The 18,395-nt window shown below is 39.6% G+C and overlaps 1 protein-coding gene across 1 annotated transcript in view; it reads left to right on the plus strand.

Moving 5' to 3' along the window:
- Window positions 1-3,642: 3,642 nt before the first annotated feature.
- Window positions 3,643-18,395, plus strand: part of phactr2 (phosphatase and actin regulator 2) — a 41,880-nt gene continuing 27,127 nt past the window's right edge. The window contains exon 1 of the mRNA XM_069658637.1: window positions 3,643-3,781. Within this exon, the coding sequence (XP_069514738.1) occupies window positions 3,643-3,781 (139 nt within the window). The remainder of the gene's footprint in view (window positions 3,782-18,395) is intronic.

Genomic DNA, 18,395 nt, shown 5'->3' on the forward strand with positions numbered 1-18,395 from the left:
TCTGCAGCTCTCCCCATAGACTTAGCTCATTTCTTAAGTGTCTGACCCACAAAAAAAGACACTGCACACGCAACCTGCTCAGCACCAAACAGCAGACAGGAGTTGGTTGAGAACAAAAACCGAGCTAAAAGAGAGTAAAGATTGGGCAAACATTTGGAGGATGAAGAGAAATATGACTCCCAATAAAACTTAATAAGAACCAAGCAAATATAAAGGTCTTGCTCTGCAGAAAGTTGTGTGATCAAGTTGTCAAACATTCACCTGGTAAACTCTCTTTACATGTGTTGCTAGGCTTTGTCCTCTTCACATGGCAGCCAACTGCTCACACAGGCAGAAGAAGTCATAAAACAACACTTAGGACCAGCTGGACGGCCCAGTAGAGGGTCAATGTTATCTAAAGCCACTGTCGAATCATCAAAAGTCCCACAACAGCTGGAAATAGTAACAGTGGGGCACAGAGCTTGTGTTGTTATAATGAATATAAAACAAAGTTTTTTTCTAACATATGAAGTACACAGCCAGTCTAAATGTTGAGGAGATTAAATTGTGATTCCACTTTAAAAAAAGAAGTGTGGTTTCAGACGACCCAATAAAAGTGTTTCTTTATGAGGATATGAATACATTGAGGAACACATGCTAGTGGACCAGAGGTAATCTCTAGGGCCCTAATTCTCAACAGGTGGGTCGGGACACAAAAGTGGGTCACAGAGCTGGGGTTTTTTTTGAGTTGGTTGCGGATCTGTGCTTAAAAAAATAAAAAGTTGTGGCAAAAGGTCATTGGGTAATCCCAGCTACAGTTTCATTTACATTCTTGAATTGATGAGTCCTATAGTAGTTGCATTTATGTTGCACTTTTTTAGTCTATTTCTGCTGAATAAAGGCTGCTAATTGAATTAATTGTAGAGGGAATATTTTCCACTTATGAGCTGCTGGTCCTTTTGGCTGACACAATACTGATGTGTTTTTTGATGTTTGCATGGTGTGATGTTTTGTTTCGTCTCAGGTCCAAACAGTACTCATTTTTCATTTCATTAAACAAATCAGAGTGGTTAAAACACTTCAGAAATTTGAGTTGCGATTTGTCATTTAGGAAGTGGTGGTTGTGGTTCCTAAAGCTAGACCAGTTGAGAACCACAGTTTTAGGGAAAGGGCTGTGACTTCTAGAGGTCAATGGGGGGGGACAGGTCATTCCAGTTCAGCTGAAAAGAGTAATTTCTGCTCAGAGTTTGGCTCTGAAAGCAGCACATATAGCAGGCCAGCAGGTTTAACAGGCTTTGGCCTTCATAGTTACTCAGGCAGGGTCCTTTTACCACAGCTGTATGCTAGTTTGAGATTCAGTGTTACTAGAGCAGAACAAAACGAAGATGCTCATTGGGTAATGTTAGGGATTCCCACTGTTACATTTAGTATCACTAATTCTACTTACTCAAACAAACGACTTACCTAACCAGCGTAACAATTGCACGTGGGATACTGTAAAAACAGCCGTTACAATCACGAAATAGCGAACGTTAGCGACGGTTACGCACGTCACATTCTAACAACCTTCGAGTTCGCAGCATCAGCGAGGTTTACTGGCCTGAAGTTAACTGGGAGACATGGCTCAGGTTAGCCTGCTATTAGCAACTTCACACCCCAAACTTAGCTACACATTGCCGAAACATGTAACATTATATCAATTTACCACTAAAACTATCGTGTGATATTACTGTATCTGCTACAATCAAGTCTGCTTTAATAGATAATATTAACTGACGGTCGGGCTAAGGAGTTTTGTCATACACGATAAACGTTAACCTAACGTAAGCTAACATAGGCTACTCGTCTTAGCATGCCTCCTAAATTATTCTTGTCAACTTTAGCTTTAAGAAACAGCCATGCTGCGTTTATAGGGATTAACTAGTTTTGTTCAATGTCCTGGGCAGCTTACCCGAGTCTTCCGTTCTCTAACTTCTGCACTCGGCCGTTGGTCTCAGTTTCGTTGGGTCGCTTCTCTCTGCCTCAGACCATCTCCACTGATCCAGCACGGAGGAGCTCTCCAATGCTGCTGCTGGGGAGTAGGGAACATAGATTGTGTATTATAAAGACGATCACTCCGTGCTTACAAAAACTAGTTGTGAAATGGTAGTTTGTGAATATATTTTACATAAGAAAGAGTAGTTATTTTTATGTTAAAGCTAAAGCCTACACCTCTACGATCATTTTTTTCCTTTTAATTCAATGCCTCGTGGTTAATTATTTATATCCATGTGCATTTACTTTGGAAAAATGTTAATAGGGACTCAAATAAACTTCTACATAACAATAATAATAATAATAATAATAATAATAAAATGCCGGACCATAAATCGTTATGACCCGTTTTGGGAGTCTTAATAACTATTTACTTTGCTTAGGCTTATTATACAAAAATAAATAAACTATATATTATACAAGGCTAAGCTACTGAGGAGGATATAAAATATTTGTAATTAGCCCCACCTTTACCATTTGCAAAATGAGACTACACATGAATGCATTTGATGTTTTGATCAATTAATATACCTTGATATTATGATTCTGAAATTAAACATTCCACACAATGAGTACTTTTATTTTTTGGATGCCTTACATTTTTAATTTGATCCTGATATATCTGTACTTTAAGATAACATTTTGAATGGAGGACTTTTACTCCTACCAGAGTACTTTTAGGACTGTAGTATTGTTACTTTTACTTAAGTGTCTGAATACTTCTTCTCTTACCGTTTATTATATAGGCAGAAAACTAACAACTTCATGACTAACAAGCCAACTATTTAGTTTAAATTAAGCTTATTAGCCGTATTTTAAAAAAATCTGTGAATGTTGCCATTTCCGAGTTCTGGTGCCTGTAAAATACGATCAGAGTGAGAGCTCTTTCTTGTATCGCTTCTCGGGTAAAATCTAAGACATTGTGTGTCAACACATGGAAAGCGGTGTAGCTCTAACGGAGTGGTGATTCAGCGACCTCTAGCGCTTAAAACCTGCAGCCACTTAGCTCTGTCTGTTTTCTATGATGTCACATTGCCATTTTGTCATGTAGTTGGTCATACCTTAAACGAGGGAACTTTTCTATCAAACAACTGAATGTGATGACTCAGTATTATGTTGTTTACCACTAATAATAAGTAAGTAGAAGCTATAGATTTCATTTTAATGTGTTTATTATATCTTTGTAGCCTATTGTGACGAAAAAGTCAGTAAAATGTGATGCAAATGCATAATTAGCCTGGAACTGTGCTAACTTTCCATGCATTTTTTTATTATTTGTACTTTTATGCAAGTATCCTATTGTGCATTATAACTTTTATAACTTTATAAAAAGTTAAAGAACAGACAAAAAACAGCTAATTAATTGTCGCATATCACATTTCATTCAGTTATCAAATAGGAAACCTCTTTGAGAGGCAATGGGCGTTAACAAACACAGAAGCAAACACACACACTGTCTCTCTCTCTCTCTCTCTCTCTCTCTCTCTCTCACTCTCTCTCTCCCTCCGGAGCAGAAGTGTGAGTGAGTTTGAGAGGACTGTTTGATGTTGGTGAGGTTCACGTCAGGTTTCTTGTCTTCTTGTCGCTGTAAGACGTCTCTCCTGCAGAGGGCTGACAGCAGAGTCAACCATGGAGGAAGAGGAGGGGGACACCCACCGGGAGATGAAGTTTTTCTCTCAGCTTTGGCCTCTCCCCAGGCGCCGCTCTCACAGTGACACCTCGGGATTTCGCTCCAGGGTGCTGTGCAGACTCCGGGGAGCCCGATCAGGTAGGATCATAAAGCACACAGTTTTACTCTGTGTCAATCTATAAAGCTGAAAATTGAGTGAGAAAACTAAACTGAATGTAACCATATAATGCCGTTTTATTCATCTAAATTTAAGTCATTTATGATTCAGCTGAAACACAAGTTATAAACCATCTCACTCTATAACCTCTGACCTCATATGACTAGTTTTCTGGTGTTGCAAGTTCTACTAGTTGCTCTTGGCAAGACATCATCTCTATATGAGTAATATGGCAGCGGTGGCTTCCTGCTCCCCTGCACAGAGAAACTTCCTCTCACTTTTAGCTCTGGATACCTCAAATGAGCACACACACAAACTTTCTTTCTTTCTTTCTTTCATTCTTTATTCATGTGCAGTGCCTATAAACTCCCTATAAACTCTCTATAACTAATTCTTGTGCAACACTGGATCACAGTGGATGAAGTTAGCTTTATGTTCACACAGATTAACGAAAAGGAGGATTTAATGAGTATGTTAGCCATAAATGCTATTTAATAGCATAAATATGACACTGTTTGTACGGTGCATTAGAGCAGCTTTAGACAATAATATTTTCCCATGTTTTTTCAGAAGAAGTCATTTTACACTGTCCAAGTTATTTTGGACTGCCTTGCGATGTTTATACGAGGTTGCAGGCGTGCACTTTATGTTCGTCTGTGTCGTCTGTGTAGTCTCATGTGGATCTATGTAGCAACAGGGTCCTGAAGGTACTTTGTTCATCTCTTCAATGGAGATCACCTACTGTATATGTGATTAAGGTGTGACTACTGCCTTTTTGGTAACACTTTCTTTGAATGGGTGTGCATAAGACTGACATGACACCTTCATAACCATGACATGACACCTGAACATGAATGAGTCCTTATGAATGTTCATGACTGTTGTCATTGAGTGTCAGTTTTAACAAATGATAAAGACTCATTCATGCTCATGACAGGTGTCATGTCATGGTTATGAAGGTGTCATGTCAGTCTAGTGCACACCCCTTAAAAAAAATGTTACCATTTTTTTTAAATGCATTAAAAAGGCAGAGAAAAGGTTGCCTCAAATATTAATAACTCAAATTATGAAATAGTATTAAATCAATAACTCAGAGTTCTACATGTGCTCAGTTAACATCAGTATAAGTTGCTTTAAACAATGAAACAGGCATTGTAACAGCTAAGCCACAGTGCTAACCAGCTAAATTAGCCTTTATTTAAATGTCAGAGACACAGTCCTGCCGCCTGAAGCCTTGACAGGCTTATATATATATACAGTCTCAGTGCTTCAAACCACTTCCTCCAGCCTGCAGCGTTTCTTTCCCCCCGATTCACCCGCCTACACCTGCTCTGACATGTGCTGCAGGCATGGAGTTTATTAATAATACACTGCTCTGCATGAGGCCTGCTGTCTTGTTCTGCAGGCTGATTAATTCTTTATCAGATTATGGTTTAGGTTTATATAAGAAGTGGCAGTTATTTTGCTTGTCTTCAGGAAGTCCTGTGTGTTTATGGTGCAGTTGTAATTACAGGAAGTGATCATGGAGGGGAGCAGTTAGGAAATTAGACGTTCAAAGTTGCTGACGTTTTGTGCCAGTCTGGATTTAAGCTTAACGGTTGGAAATGTCACAGACTAACTTGGTAATTAAACATGAAAAATAAAAGTTAGATACTTTATCTCAATGCTCATTTACAACTTTTTTCTTCTTCTATGTTTATGAGGAGAAATGTTTAGATTTCATTGGTTGTTTTTACAGCTTAAGGTCACTTTAAGGCTCTACTCATACTGTTGTGATGTTCAGTAAAGTGAACAGTTTTTAAATTAAGCAACAGGGGGAGCTAATCAACCTCTTTTTATACACAGAGACCCTGTAAAACAATGTGCGGTAACATTGAGCCTCACACATCCATTAAAAGGATGAAGCTTCAACAGCAGCCAATGTGGACGGAGGGAGGACATGCTGCGTTCATTTTACTCTGAAATGTATTTAAGATTTAAACAACAAATGACACAAAATGAGTTTCTCTGCGAAAACAAAAAAATGAATCAAAGCATTTTTACAGCATTTATTAGTTACAGAATTACACTTTTCTAAAGCAGCATAGTGGCCCTTTAAGAACTCTCTCTTGCCTTATGATTAAGAGCTCTGCGGGGAGTCTTACCAGAATTAATGACTAACGGGAGGATTGTTTTTTCCATGTGCACGTAGTCCTTCATCCTTTTAAGAAATAAAAATAAAACAAGAGAAAACAAACATTTGTTGTATTGGGTAAAAGTGAACATCGCCATCAATCACCACTTTAGGTCCACCTCATTCTTTCCCAGGGCATCATGTTTGACCTTTTTAATGGCATACAGAGCATCATGAGGAAGATAAATCACATTATATGTATGCTAATAATGTATCAGGCAACATGAGCATAACTAAAGTTAGTTGCTAAAGAAGAGCAAAAATGTGTCTTATTAAAACCCCAATTGTGAATATATATCCACAACAATCACACTGAACCTTACAGCAAACATGACATGACATTATCAGTTGTTTGGTTGATTTAAAAGCAGTTATTGCTCGTTTAAAATGTGTTCATCAATTCCTGATATGAATAAGTATTAGTTCTAGTACAATAAATATTACCAAGATATGAGGTTTTGAGCCAAACATAGGGGATATTTATCCTCAAAAAACTGTAGTTGAAGAAGTAGTTTGAAACAATAGTTGACAAAATGTGTTGATGAAGAACATGTGACATTAACGCAAAAAACATTGTTCTTTACATTCTAAAGATTGATGGTTTCACACGTGCATTTGTGTACAAACATGCATAGAAATCCCTTGTGAGTAGGCTGAGATGTAAATAGCATGTTGTCCACCAGATGGGTGCTGTTTTGCTCTTGTAATTACACAGGCATGAAGAGAAGAGAAAAGGGGAAGAAGAGGCAGAAGAGGGTAAAAAAGTAGGATAGAAATAGAATGAAGGCCAAGAAGAGACATATTAAGACAAAGGAGAATAACAAGAGATAACAAGAAGAGAGCGGAGAGTAAATGAGACGTGGGGAAAGATGAAAACACAAAAAGAGGAGATGAGTTAAAAGCGGATTCAAGGACAGGATGATTAAGGAGGAGAGGACAGATGGAAAGACTGAGAGAAGAATAGGACAACAGAAGAGTGTCAGCTTACTCGGAATAACATTGATTACAGACCCTTTTAGTCTGCAGTAACTACTTGTTAAAGTGTGCTGTAATGCCGAGAGCAGCCCCTCCCCCCCCGGCACTGCCCACACAGCCCATCCTCAGCTACTGTTGCTGTAACAGCCATCTCCAAAAAGATCTGCTTCTATAATTGTGTTGTCACTGTTCTCACATTATTACCGCCTTCAGCTGTAGCTTCAGAAGTAAAGTCAGAAATTTAGGGTTCAATTGTTCCAGTATTCAGTTTTACATGTATTGTGCAGACGGCTCAGTTTGTAAAAGCTTGAGATAAACAGACCTGTGCAAGTAATTTCTCTGAAGCTAATTCGGTTTGTTTTATGAAAGTTTTAAAGTCTTTTTTAATTCATTTTAGCAAAAAGTAAGATAGACGTTTCTGAGACCCAGGAACACCCACTGCAGATTGTCTCTTTTCCCATTGCCAGTGGAGTATCCTCCTGTTCCTCCTTTTCTGCTGCGTCACCGTCTGACGTCACAAACGTGCTGGAAACAGGGTTAGTAAACAGTGAAGATGTTACAGTCTGTGTATCAAACTCGGTGCCGACAAATTTGGAATGATGTTCGAGCGCTGTTCGGACGGAGACGGGTTGAATTTGTAGCTGAGATGACAAGGAGTTGCAGAAGTTACTGACGGAGCATAGCATCGCGCCATAAAGGGGGTGGAGATTAGCGTGTCGACACAGGTTTTGTGTTCCCATCAATGCTGATCGGAGCGGAGGCGGTAATTACCCGAGTCTACTGGAGAGTCATTTGACCCGGGTCTGAATGCAGATTGTAACCTTTCCCACTAAGCAAAAAAGCCGAGTGTTAGCGGGTGTTTTTGACCAGTGGGAAAGCAGCTTTACAGACTCCAACGTGTAGCACACAAACACGCAGGTAACACTTCCTGTCATGCTAGCAGTTCTGTGAGATTGTATTTAAGCCCAGCAGTGCCTTAAGCTAAATGCTAATGTCAGCATGCTAGCATGTTAAGAATGACGATGCTAATGTTTGCGGGCAATGTTTTCTGACTTGTTGCAGCCAGTTTTCCAAATTGACCAATCCGAGTTTATCTCAGTTTCGCATGCTAGCATGAAGAAATGTGCTAACTTGCATTTGACACATAATGTTCATGTACTTTGTGTTGAGAAAAATTGGGCTTGATGGCTACGCTACATAAAAAAATAGGGATCAGCAAAGTCCATACAATTCATGCTGAGGGTATAGTATATTTTAAGAATTTAAATATTGGCACTTGGCCTAAGAAGTGAATGCAAAAGTGCCTTAAACCTGCATTACTACTGATGGCCAGCAGGGGGTGACATCACCGGTAGCTAAAAGAACCACGATTATATAGAAGTATAGGCAGAAGTGTCCCAACTTCTTACTTGATTTATACCCAGTAAAGAGTAAAACATCGTGTTCATTTTTGGAAATAATTCAGAGTAAGATAAATGATAGAGCAGCGTATGCTTTAGGGTGTGTCTACCGTTGTGATTGACAGGTCGTACCACTGTGACCTCTCAATACGGTTTGCGTCATATCCGCCGTCTCTTCCAAACAGGAACTTCTGGCTCAAAAATGCCAAACTCGAGCCTTCAGAATTGTCGTCAACTAACCAGTTGGTGACATCAGGGTGGCTACATCCATGGAAACCAGTTTGCGTATTCTAGTCTGCACAACATCACGTGGTTATATTGTAACAATGATGATTAAGGTCCCCTTAACCCTAACGGAGATAGCACAGTTGTGTGTTATCTCGAGAGATCTAAACAACCGGAAATGACTCGTTATAATAGGAAACATAGTAAATAAAATGTGTGTATGCATGTCCACTTTGGGCTTCCGTAGTCTAGACTCCTAACCATACTGTATACACTATACTTGTCCTCTTCTGACTCTTATGATCATCCTCTCTGTGCTAAACATGATCCATTCTGCCTGTTCTTTGGGTGTGCTGCATGTGTTGTTCTCACTTTTCATGGTGTGAAAACACTATGTCTCTTTAATTACCAGCTGACCTCTGAGGGTACTGGCCCTTTTCTTGTTTTCCATCTTCTTTTCTTGCGTGTGTGAGTGTGGGAGGGTGTCGCTGGAGTCGACGAGCCAGTTGTTTTTCTGCTCTCTCGCTGCGAGCCGTTTCATTGGACTGAAACTGAAGTTAAAGTCTCACATTCTCTGGTCCTCTCACCTTCCATCTGTCTATCAGTAACTCTGCGCAGTTACTTGCTAAGCCTTTAACTCTATTAATATCTGCTGAAACGCCTCAGCAGTAAATGAACAGGATGTAATAGTAAGCTGCACAGCTTCAAACAATGCTGTGTTTACATAAAGTGTATGAGTGTGTGTTATGGACAGTTGATCAGAGATTCATTATGACAAAAACAACAAACAGAAGATTCTTAGCTTTAAGATTTTACAAATAAAACAGTCCGGAAATGAAAGAAACGACAAAAATCAAACAGGAAAACTAGTCGAATACAGAACCTTAATAAAACAATTGACAAGAAAAGGAGGGAGCGCTATACCATATGTCATTTACTAGCTGCTCTTATGTAATCAATAACATAATGGTTGTGTTGACTTAACCTTGTGTTTACATTGGCTTAAACTCACACACACGCACACACACACACACACACATGCACACATATACACAAATACACACTCTTTTTGAGTCTATCAACATATTGTGTAACGTCCTGCTCTACTTAATCCTTTCTCAGATGAAGCTTTGTGCTACTTAAGAAAAAACAGGAAATAAAAAAAAACTGTCCATGACACACACACACACACACACACACACACACACACACATACACTCAAATATAGCGACGTGCATGTTTCTTGAAAGGGCAAAACCATTTATGTATTTTTCTCTGCACATGCGACGTGTCGTCCAGCAACCGTCCTGGCAAACAGATGACATGCTCACCGTGCTGAGTGGCTCTTCACATCACTCGATGGATCTCAAGTGTGCGTGACAGAGAAAGAAAGATACTAACCGTCTGTCTCGTAGTCAATCTTGTTGTGTTGTGTGTTTATTAAATTATCTGGTTTTAAAAAACAACTGCTGCGCCTTATCAAGACTTTGCGCATGTGGTTTGATCACATCTAATGAACATGACTAAACTCTAAACCATTATGAGGAGCGTCTGTAGAATGAATAACCAGAATACGACTATAGTTGTGTGACAGGTTTAAAATCTTATCACTACGGAAGCCCTAAGCGGACATTCATCCATACATTTTATTTACTCTGCTTTCCTTTGATAAAGAGGACTTTCCGTTTTTTTCTGATCAGTTTGCGACGTGGTGCTGATCACCATGCCAGCAGAAAAGCATCAGATAATCAGTGTGTTTGCACATGTCACTGCCACTGCACTTTAGACTTCCATATAACCACCGTCTGACACTTTACTACATTATTGATAATGTTGCAGCGAGGCCTGTTCATATTTGCAGAAGACGACTGACTGCAATAGAAAATATAAGATAAGGAAAAGTAAGCACATTAAAGCACACCTTCATTTTCCATCTCTCCTTTCCTCTCCTATCCTCCTCTCCTCTCCTCATTACCTACGTCACTGTGGGACCTCTACACAGGAGGGAGAGTTAAAAAAAAACAAAAAAACGGGTGAGACAGGAGCCAGACTCAGCAGCCAGAGGAAGGAGGAAAAAATCTTGACAGGCAGGGAGATGGAGATAAACGCGAGAGGAGACTCAGATTGGGAGGGAGGACGAGGGAACTGAGATGGAAACAAACATTAACTTTTAATGCTCTTTATTGGAGCGCGGGGAGGGAGGGAGGGGCGAGTGAGGTGCAGACAGTGGAGGGAGACTGAGGGAGGGAGGGCAGAGCGATGAAGGAGGGAAGTAGACATTAAGAGAGAGAGAGAGAGAGAAAAGGAAGAGACAGGAGACAGTGAGAGAGGGAGGAGGGGGAGAGAGAGGTTGTGTGTCGGGAAGAGGCGAGGATCAGCTCACACTGCTGATAATATTCCCTGGGTCAAGTCATGGAACATGACGGTGAGTTTTCTTCCTCTATAATAAGCTGTGCTTCCTCCTGCATCTTCCTCTTTCTCCATGCATGTGTTGTTTAGTGTTTCATCGAGCTTCTGCACTTGTTTTAAGGTAACAGGAAAGCTTATTTATTGTCATTTTGGTCTAGTACATATAGCTCTTTGTCACCTGTTAGCCTGTTATTGCTTTACATGTAAAAAGTGCTAATAGGCTGTAAATCAGTAGCTTTTATTACATGCTTTATGACTGCTTAGAGCATCTGTGTTTAGTGTTAACTTTGTTTGAACTTTAATTTGTTAAGACTACTCAGTTAAACAAGCTTTAAAGGGGGATCATAGTGTATTTTAACAAGCGCATGAATAAGTCCCGGTGCCTTTAACTGATTTGCAATATGAGCATCTGCCCACTGTTGACACGGATCATTTGCTGCTCCTTTACCTCGTCTCATAATCTAAAATAAATATGCACCATAGAGCCGCGACAACAACAACACAAAGCCACATGCATTATGTACATGATGAACACTACTTTAAAGACACGAGCAACTACACTGTGTGCAATATTAATAAGATGCTAATGCTGCAAGTACACAACACTTAATAACATTAAGGTTGGCGATCTTATATCTTCACTTAACCAGGCTCCTCGTGGGCTGTGAGAGCCCATTCTGGCAACGCTTATGAGGCAATGATGATGGTGTGCTTAACTTTTAAAGCAATTATAAGTTTTGTGAGTCCGCCCACAGTTACATTAGAGTATGACTAAGACAATGCAACTTGTAATTGCAGTGGCTTTATTGTGAATGCTTCTGTAGAGGAAAGAAAACAGAGCAATAATCCCAGGTGAAGGCTTGGCTGGTGGCCATCTTGGGTGTATCAGACTAAATGATACGTCCGTGTCACACTCAGCCAGAGGAGGCAGGCGGGCTATATCGGGCCCCTGTTATCTAATATAGTTTAATCACTGTTTGCAGAGGTTGTCATAACATATCACAGCGTTTATTTGGCAAAAAGCTCCTGTTGCTGTGTGTTAATGAAGTAAGGATGACATTCAGGGAAGAGAGGATGTTGTTTATTCTCTCTTGTTGTCTCAGGTAAGATTTACAGCAATTAAATCCACGTTAATCAGTGAGTATGTTTGTCTGTGTGAGATACAACCCAAGTTAGTGCTGCTGTGGATTTGTGAAACAGCACTTTGCAAGGCAAAGCAGCATCTGTGCATCTTGCATATGCATGTAATGTGATGCGTGTGTGTGTGTGTGTGCAGTGATTGGTCATGGTGCTCTTCTCTGTATTTTCTGTGTACCACATATTGCGTGAGTGTGTGTTCAGGTGAGAGTATGCACGAAGAGGCTGAATGCACTTATTTGCATATTTCCATTGAACACACATTACGCATGGTCTGCAAAGTGTGACGACCATGTAAATTTGCCACATAACCTTACATGTGTACAAGCGTTTGCATCCTGTTTACACCTTGTTTTGTGCATTTTCACCTCCGCGCTCATGGTGACTTACGTTACCTACTTTGACAAAAAGAACTTCCAACTTCAGTCATTCTGTAAGAACAAATACTTTGTCCATTTTTCCGTTGGCAACTGTGTCTGTGAGATATGTCTGTTTATCTCTCACACACACTCCTTTGATTTGATGCGAGTCCTGCCCTGGTACAATAACATATTTCCAGCTTGGTAGATGGATCTACTTGTTTGACAGGATCTATCTCTCTTACTGAGTATGTTTTTTAGGGGAATTATCCTAATGTAAATGTAACAATACACTTAGTCTTACAAAACGCTGCTTTTTAAAAAATCTTAGCTGCTAAATATGCACATCTCTCTACATCAGTAAGATTGACGTTGTCATTGGAGGTAATAGCCACATAAATCTTTACTTTTACAGTTGTGCTGTTGCTGTAAACATGAAATAAATGTGTCAGAAGTGAGAAAGGTTGGCATGCGGTGCAGCCACAAACCTCTTGAGCTAGTTGGAAGTTAGCCAAAGCAACCATCATCAACCGGTGGCCGTCTGCTTTAACCCAAACCATGTGACTTTCTATAATAGTAATAATATCCAAACACACATCTGAGCAAACATGAGTGACGTGCGTAGGACAGCTGTTTCTGCAATTGACGGTGACTCTCCACTAAATCTGTCCAAATATGTCCTTATATAGTTATAGGGCGGTGTAGAAATAAATGCTAGCTGCTGCTTGTTTACTCTCCTCACACGCTGTCCTCTTATGGCCTCACATCACACACTTTTAAAAAACGGCTTGTGTTATTTTTATGACACAAAGTATCTGTAATCTGATGTTACTCTTACATTTCCCTGCCTCTGTGGCCATCATCCCTTTGTTTTTGTGAAAGTCCCCACACTCCAGCATTAATCTTTCCTCCATCTCTTTCTGTCCCTGTCTACCTCCAGCTCGTTTTCTCTCCAGCTCTCAGGCCGCCCGTCTGGCAGGATGTCAACTATTGATTTATACAGGCAACATTTTAGCAATGATGGCGGCTTATGGGTTGTGCCAAACGGAATACAACAAACAGGAGATCAGGTTTCAGACAGGCTGGCTGGCAAATGTGAAGAGGAAGAGAAATGATAGGAGCCACTTCTGTGTTTTTACAATAAAAGACTGTACAGTTCATATTATATCCTCTTAATTGTAAGGTATTGTGTTATAAAGGTGGAGAGAAGGGACAAACCTTGAATATTAGTTGGTTGTGGGTAATGTAAGAAGGCTTCTCTTCACCCTGTGGAGTTGGATCATGTGCAGCAACTAAATCATCCGATAAATGACTATTTTAGATCTTAACTTATTCTCAAATCGATTTAATGCCGAAGATAAATGTCAGTCAGTGATTTACAGTTTGTGGTCGTCTACAAAAGCAGCATGAAAGATAGATTTAGTCAGTGGAGGTCATCTTGGGATGAAACATTTTCTTCTTTTAAGACCATGAAAAGTTCAAACACAAAACTTGAAGTGATCATCTCATCAGAGGTTGTTAGATAAATGAATCTCTGTTTGGTCTTTATCCACGGTTGGATGAATTAAAGATATAATCCTGAAGTTCTCAGTTTCGTTCTATTTGGCAGCACCTTATGGCGATAAAAGGCAATTGCGGGAGCATCCGTCCCAGATACCAGATGTCCACAGTTGGCTCCCTTTGTTCCGGTTGTAACTCTTGATTTTCCTCGCTGATGGTCGCTATCTTATTTAGACTGTTTGCCTTCATCTGAACGTCGAATATGTTTCTTTTTCTTTGGATTTTCACTTATTTTTGAAGTTGTATCTGTAGTGATCTTTTCATTGTTCAGCCATAGTAGATTACTGTTTACTCGCAACACTTGCAGAGCCCGGAAAAGCAGCAGTTACCTACCTACCCTCTCTGGCAGACCAACCACTGCTGGGTGATGGAGAAGAACTAAACACTAACTGGGCGCCGCTTGTGATTTTTTCCCCCGAATGTTGCCACGGACACCCAGTCCATAATACTGTAATACTATATACTGCAAATGCAAAGGCTTTCATCAGTGGGCCACAGGCTCAATCAGCATTGTGTTACCTCATTCGGAGTTACATACTGATTTAACAGACATTTATTTAAATGAAAATCTTCGAGATTACATCTTTAACATAGTGATCTTTGAGCCTCACTGGTAAAAGCAATTACGTTTGCTTTAATACCAAATAACTAACACTTGGTTCTGTAGTTTCCTTCACACAATCTCAAGCTGCCCACAGTTAGTGCTGCTTTTTCCATAATCAAGTGACTGGCTGACCTTTGGGATGTGAGGTTGTGTGAGGTTCAAAGAAACACCTGCAATAACCACTTACCGCCTTCAAAGAGAACAAAACATAAACCATCTTTGAGGTGGTAACTTTGTGTATTTCCAACAACTGTTATCAGATTTGGATTCAAAATGTTGCTTAATTCTGAAATACCGAAAGCTCATATATTCTAATAGTGGCCAGAAATTGTGTGTTTTTGTATAAAAACATAACAGCATGTTTCAATCAGCCCGTTTTATTCAAATGTGCGCATATCCAAGTGGAAACTAAAAAAAAAACTGTGAATCTTTTTATCAATTAATCTTGTTGCAGTCTTTTTCTGAGGTGGTATAAAGACACCAGACTTGGCAGTTAGTGACTCCAAGGGTTTATCTCTGTGTCTAAAGTCCTTTTGATATTTAATTTACAATATTACATGGAGACATGCATTAATTAGCGTTTTATTTAGCATGTTTTGGGTACAATTTTGTCCTAACCTGGGATGTAAACTGGATTAAAGTAAGAAAAATGATTAAGAATTTAAGTTTCAGTAACATTTAAACTTAACTCTACAGTAAAATCGACTAATGATTGTAACACTCACACATACACTGTGAATACATAAAGTAGTGTCAATGCATTTTAAAGGTAATTTACAAGCCCAGCAACTACATTACTATAAAGTTTGCTGATCATACTGTATGTCTTTGATGGATTTAGACAAGTTAAGCTTCACAGAGCTTTGATGAGATTTCACTGGTTGTGTCCTGAGACCTTTTAATAAGAATAGTCTCTCTTGGCTCACTTTGTTTTCTTGTATAACAGCGTCTGCTCCTTTCACAGTCACACTTGCCCGTTATGACACTTTAATGCAGACCGTTATGTTCGAAATGTCCGTTCCCTGACTCTTGAAAAGCTCCATAAGATGGAAGAGCCATGAGTGTAACTTCACACACTCATTAAACCAGTTTGGATTTATGGGCAACAGTATTTAATTGTATGATTGGCAACTTATTTTGAAAGAACAGTCATAAGTGTACAAAATGATTTACATAAATCAGCCTGAGTTAAATATGTGCATAGATTCTCAGTCTTTTAGCTGTTACATAATTCTGAGACTGAGCCCTGCCAGAAACTGAGTTTAATGAATAAATCAAGGGGAGGGAAAAGGCTCTGAAAAGTAGCACTTAAACAATTATTACCCCCTGTTCCGCTGAGGCTACTACTTAATATTTGATGACTCCTTTCCTTTCTTCTGGCCCTCCTCCTCCTTCACCTCTCCTGTCTTTCCTTTTGCTGTTCCGGTCAATGAAAAGGTCACAGTCTCTCAGTTGATCTCTGTTATTCAGTGTCAGGACAAACAGGACCTGGTTCCTGAAAAGTATCCCCGTAATGTCCTCTTGACTTTGAGTGTATCCCCGAAGATCTCCATTTTGGATACTTTTTTCAAAGGTTTACAGTAAAAGTATTGATCACAGCTAAATCCAGAGGGAGCCATTAGTTTGATCAGTCATTGGCACAGCAGAAGAAAGACTTTTAAGTAGCAGTAGTAGATCGTAGGATGAATCATGAGTTTGTGACCAAAGTTCCCAAAGAAGAAACAGCTCACTGTCAAAGATACACATAAAGATCAGTTTGTGTGTCATGTGGTTTACGACTGAGCCTGCAAGAACAATTCTATAATGTGGCTCTGAAGATTCATTAGAAAAACACTCTAAAAGTAGGTCGTTTTTTTGTGTGACTGGACTTCCACATTATATTTACTGTAGTCACTGCATTATAATCGCTGTAGAAGAAAATTCTGAGGCTGACTGAGTTGTAACTGTAATGTACAAAAAAGGGGATATTTGTCTTTCTGAAAAGTTTTTTATATGTTTTAAAGATTTTAATAATAATAATAATAATACATTTTATTTATAGAGCGCTTTTCAGGACTCAAAGACGCTGTACAATATTTAAAATCAATACTAAAAAAGAACATAGACAAATGTACATACTTCAAACAAGTCAAAACAAAGCAACAGTACAATCACAGATTTAAAGCTAACTTAAAAAGGTGAGTTTTCAACAGAGATTTGAAATTTGATGGGTCTGTGCAGGACCTTTATTAGGTGCCTTTATTAGATAGGACAGCTGAAGAAAGACAGGAAAAATGGAGAGGTGAGTGGGGAATGTAATGCAGCAAGAAGCCGAGGGCAGGAGTCGAACCTAAGGCCGCTGCATCGAGGACTGTCGCCTCTGTGTGTGGAGTGCCTGCTCTACCCACAGAGCCAAACGAGCACCCTGTCTTTCAGCCAAGTTAAACACAGAAGACACACAGAGTTAAGCGAAAAAACATTACAAGCAATACCTAAAGAAATACACTAAAAATATGCAGCATGTGCTAAAACCCATCTTGCAAGCATAAAACCATGAACATCAATAAAAGCAAAGCAATAAACTACTACTACAGTCTACTGTGTAAAATAAGTCAGTACTTCAGTACTTTATGGAAGACTGGATCCTCTTTTTGGATGGGGTTTACTTATCTTCAGGCCTACCTGGGTCCGGTCTAACTGTCCTCGAGTCCGATTAAATTTTGGTCTCTTTCTTTTACAAAATGTATTTTGCATATTTCCGTTTGTTTATCTATTTGTGATCTAATAAACTTTGAAATCTCAAAGGATTTTCAACAGTAAATCTGCAATACCAACTGGGAGTGTATTGTTGTTGAAAAACGTGGCAGAAATTCCAATGCAAGAAGCTACTTCATGGGAACTGTAGCATGACAGCTGTTCACCCCTGTTCGTTAGCCTCCAACAAATTCAGTATGCGTTGCCGTTACATCAAGTTAATGACATTACCTCCACGTCAATGCTAACGCAGTCACTCTCCCCTGTTAGCTTTAATAAGTACTTCCTGTCTTCGTTCTCCCATGTCTTCACTGAATTTCTTCCTGTCACAAAGATCCACTTCCATTTTCATCAGTAACGACAGTCCCATGAGACCGTGTATGTCTTTGCAATTCCCAGGTGTGAAAGGGTTCCATTATTGTATCTTAAAAATAAAAAGTATTTGCTGATGATCTCAAACTGCTGTCAAATATCCTGCTGAATGAGACTTAACAAGCATAACCTAACTACAAATCATCTTCCTGTAAGGTTTGAGCTGTGTAGTTAACACTAGGTGGCAGTCTTGGCCTTAATGGGAAATCAAGTCACTTCCAGATCAAGCTGCATGTGTGTGTGTTTCCGTGTGTGTTTTTGCACTGACTGCTGTCTGACCGCACAAGTCAGTTGAGCCGGGATCTGAACGGTCTCAACTGACACTTTGTTGACAGTGATGACAGATAAAGCTCCCTCTTCCGGTCTCTCTCTCTCTCACACGTATTACCCTGCGTAACACTCTAGTTGGCCCCTGAATTGAAAGTCAAAGGTGGGAGTGTGTGGCTTGGTTTGTCACAGTTCTGTGAGATAAGATGTCCTAGTATTGAAGGATTTAAAGGCCACGCTGAAAAAACTTGGCAGATTTATTTTTTTGATCATTTTTGAAAATAAACTGCGACTTGAGGCTGAGACTACTGTACTGACCCCCCGACGGCTGACGGGTCAACGGCTTGGTTTCTGTGGACTTGATTGGTTAGGACCTTTAAT

Source organism: Semicossyphus pulcher, unplaced genomic scaffold, assembly GCF_022749685.1.
Source record: "Semicossyphus pulcher isolate SPU_LCO1_2020_fin unplaced genomic scaffold, fSemPul1.0.p SCAF_12, whole genome shotgun sequence".
NCBI lineage: Eukaryota > Metazoa > Chordata > Actinopteri > Labriformes > Labridae > Semicossyphus > Semicossyphus pulcher.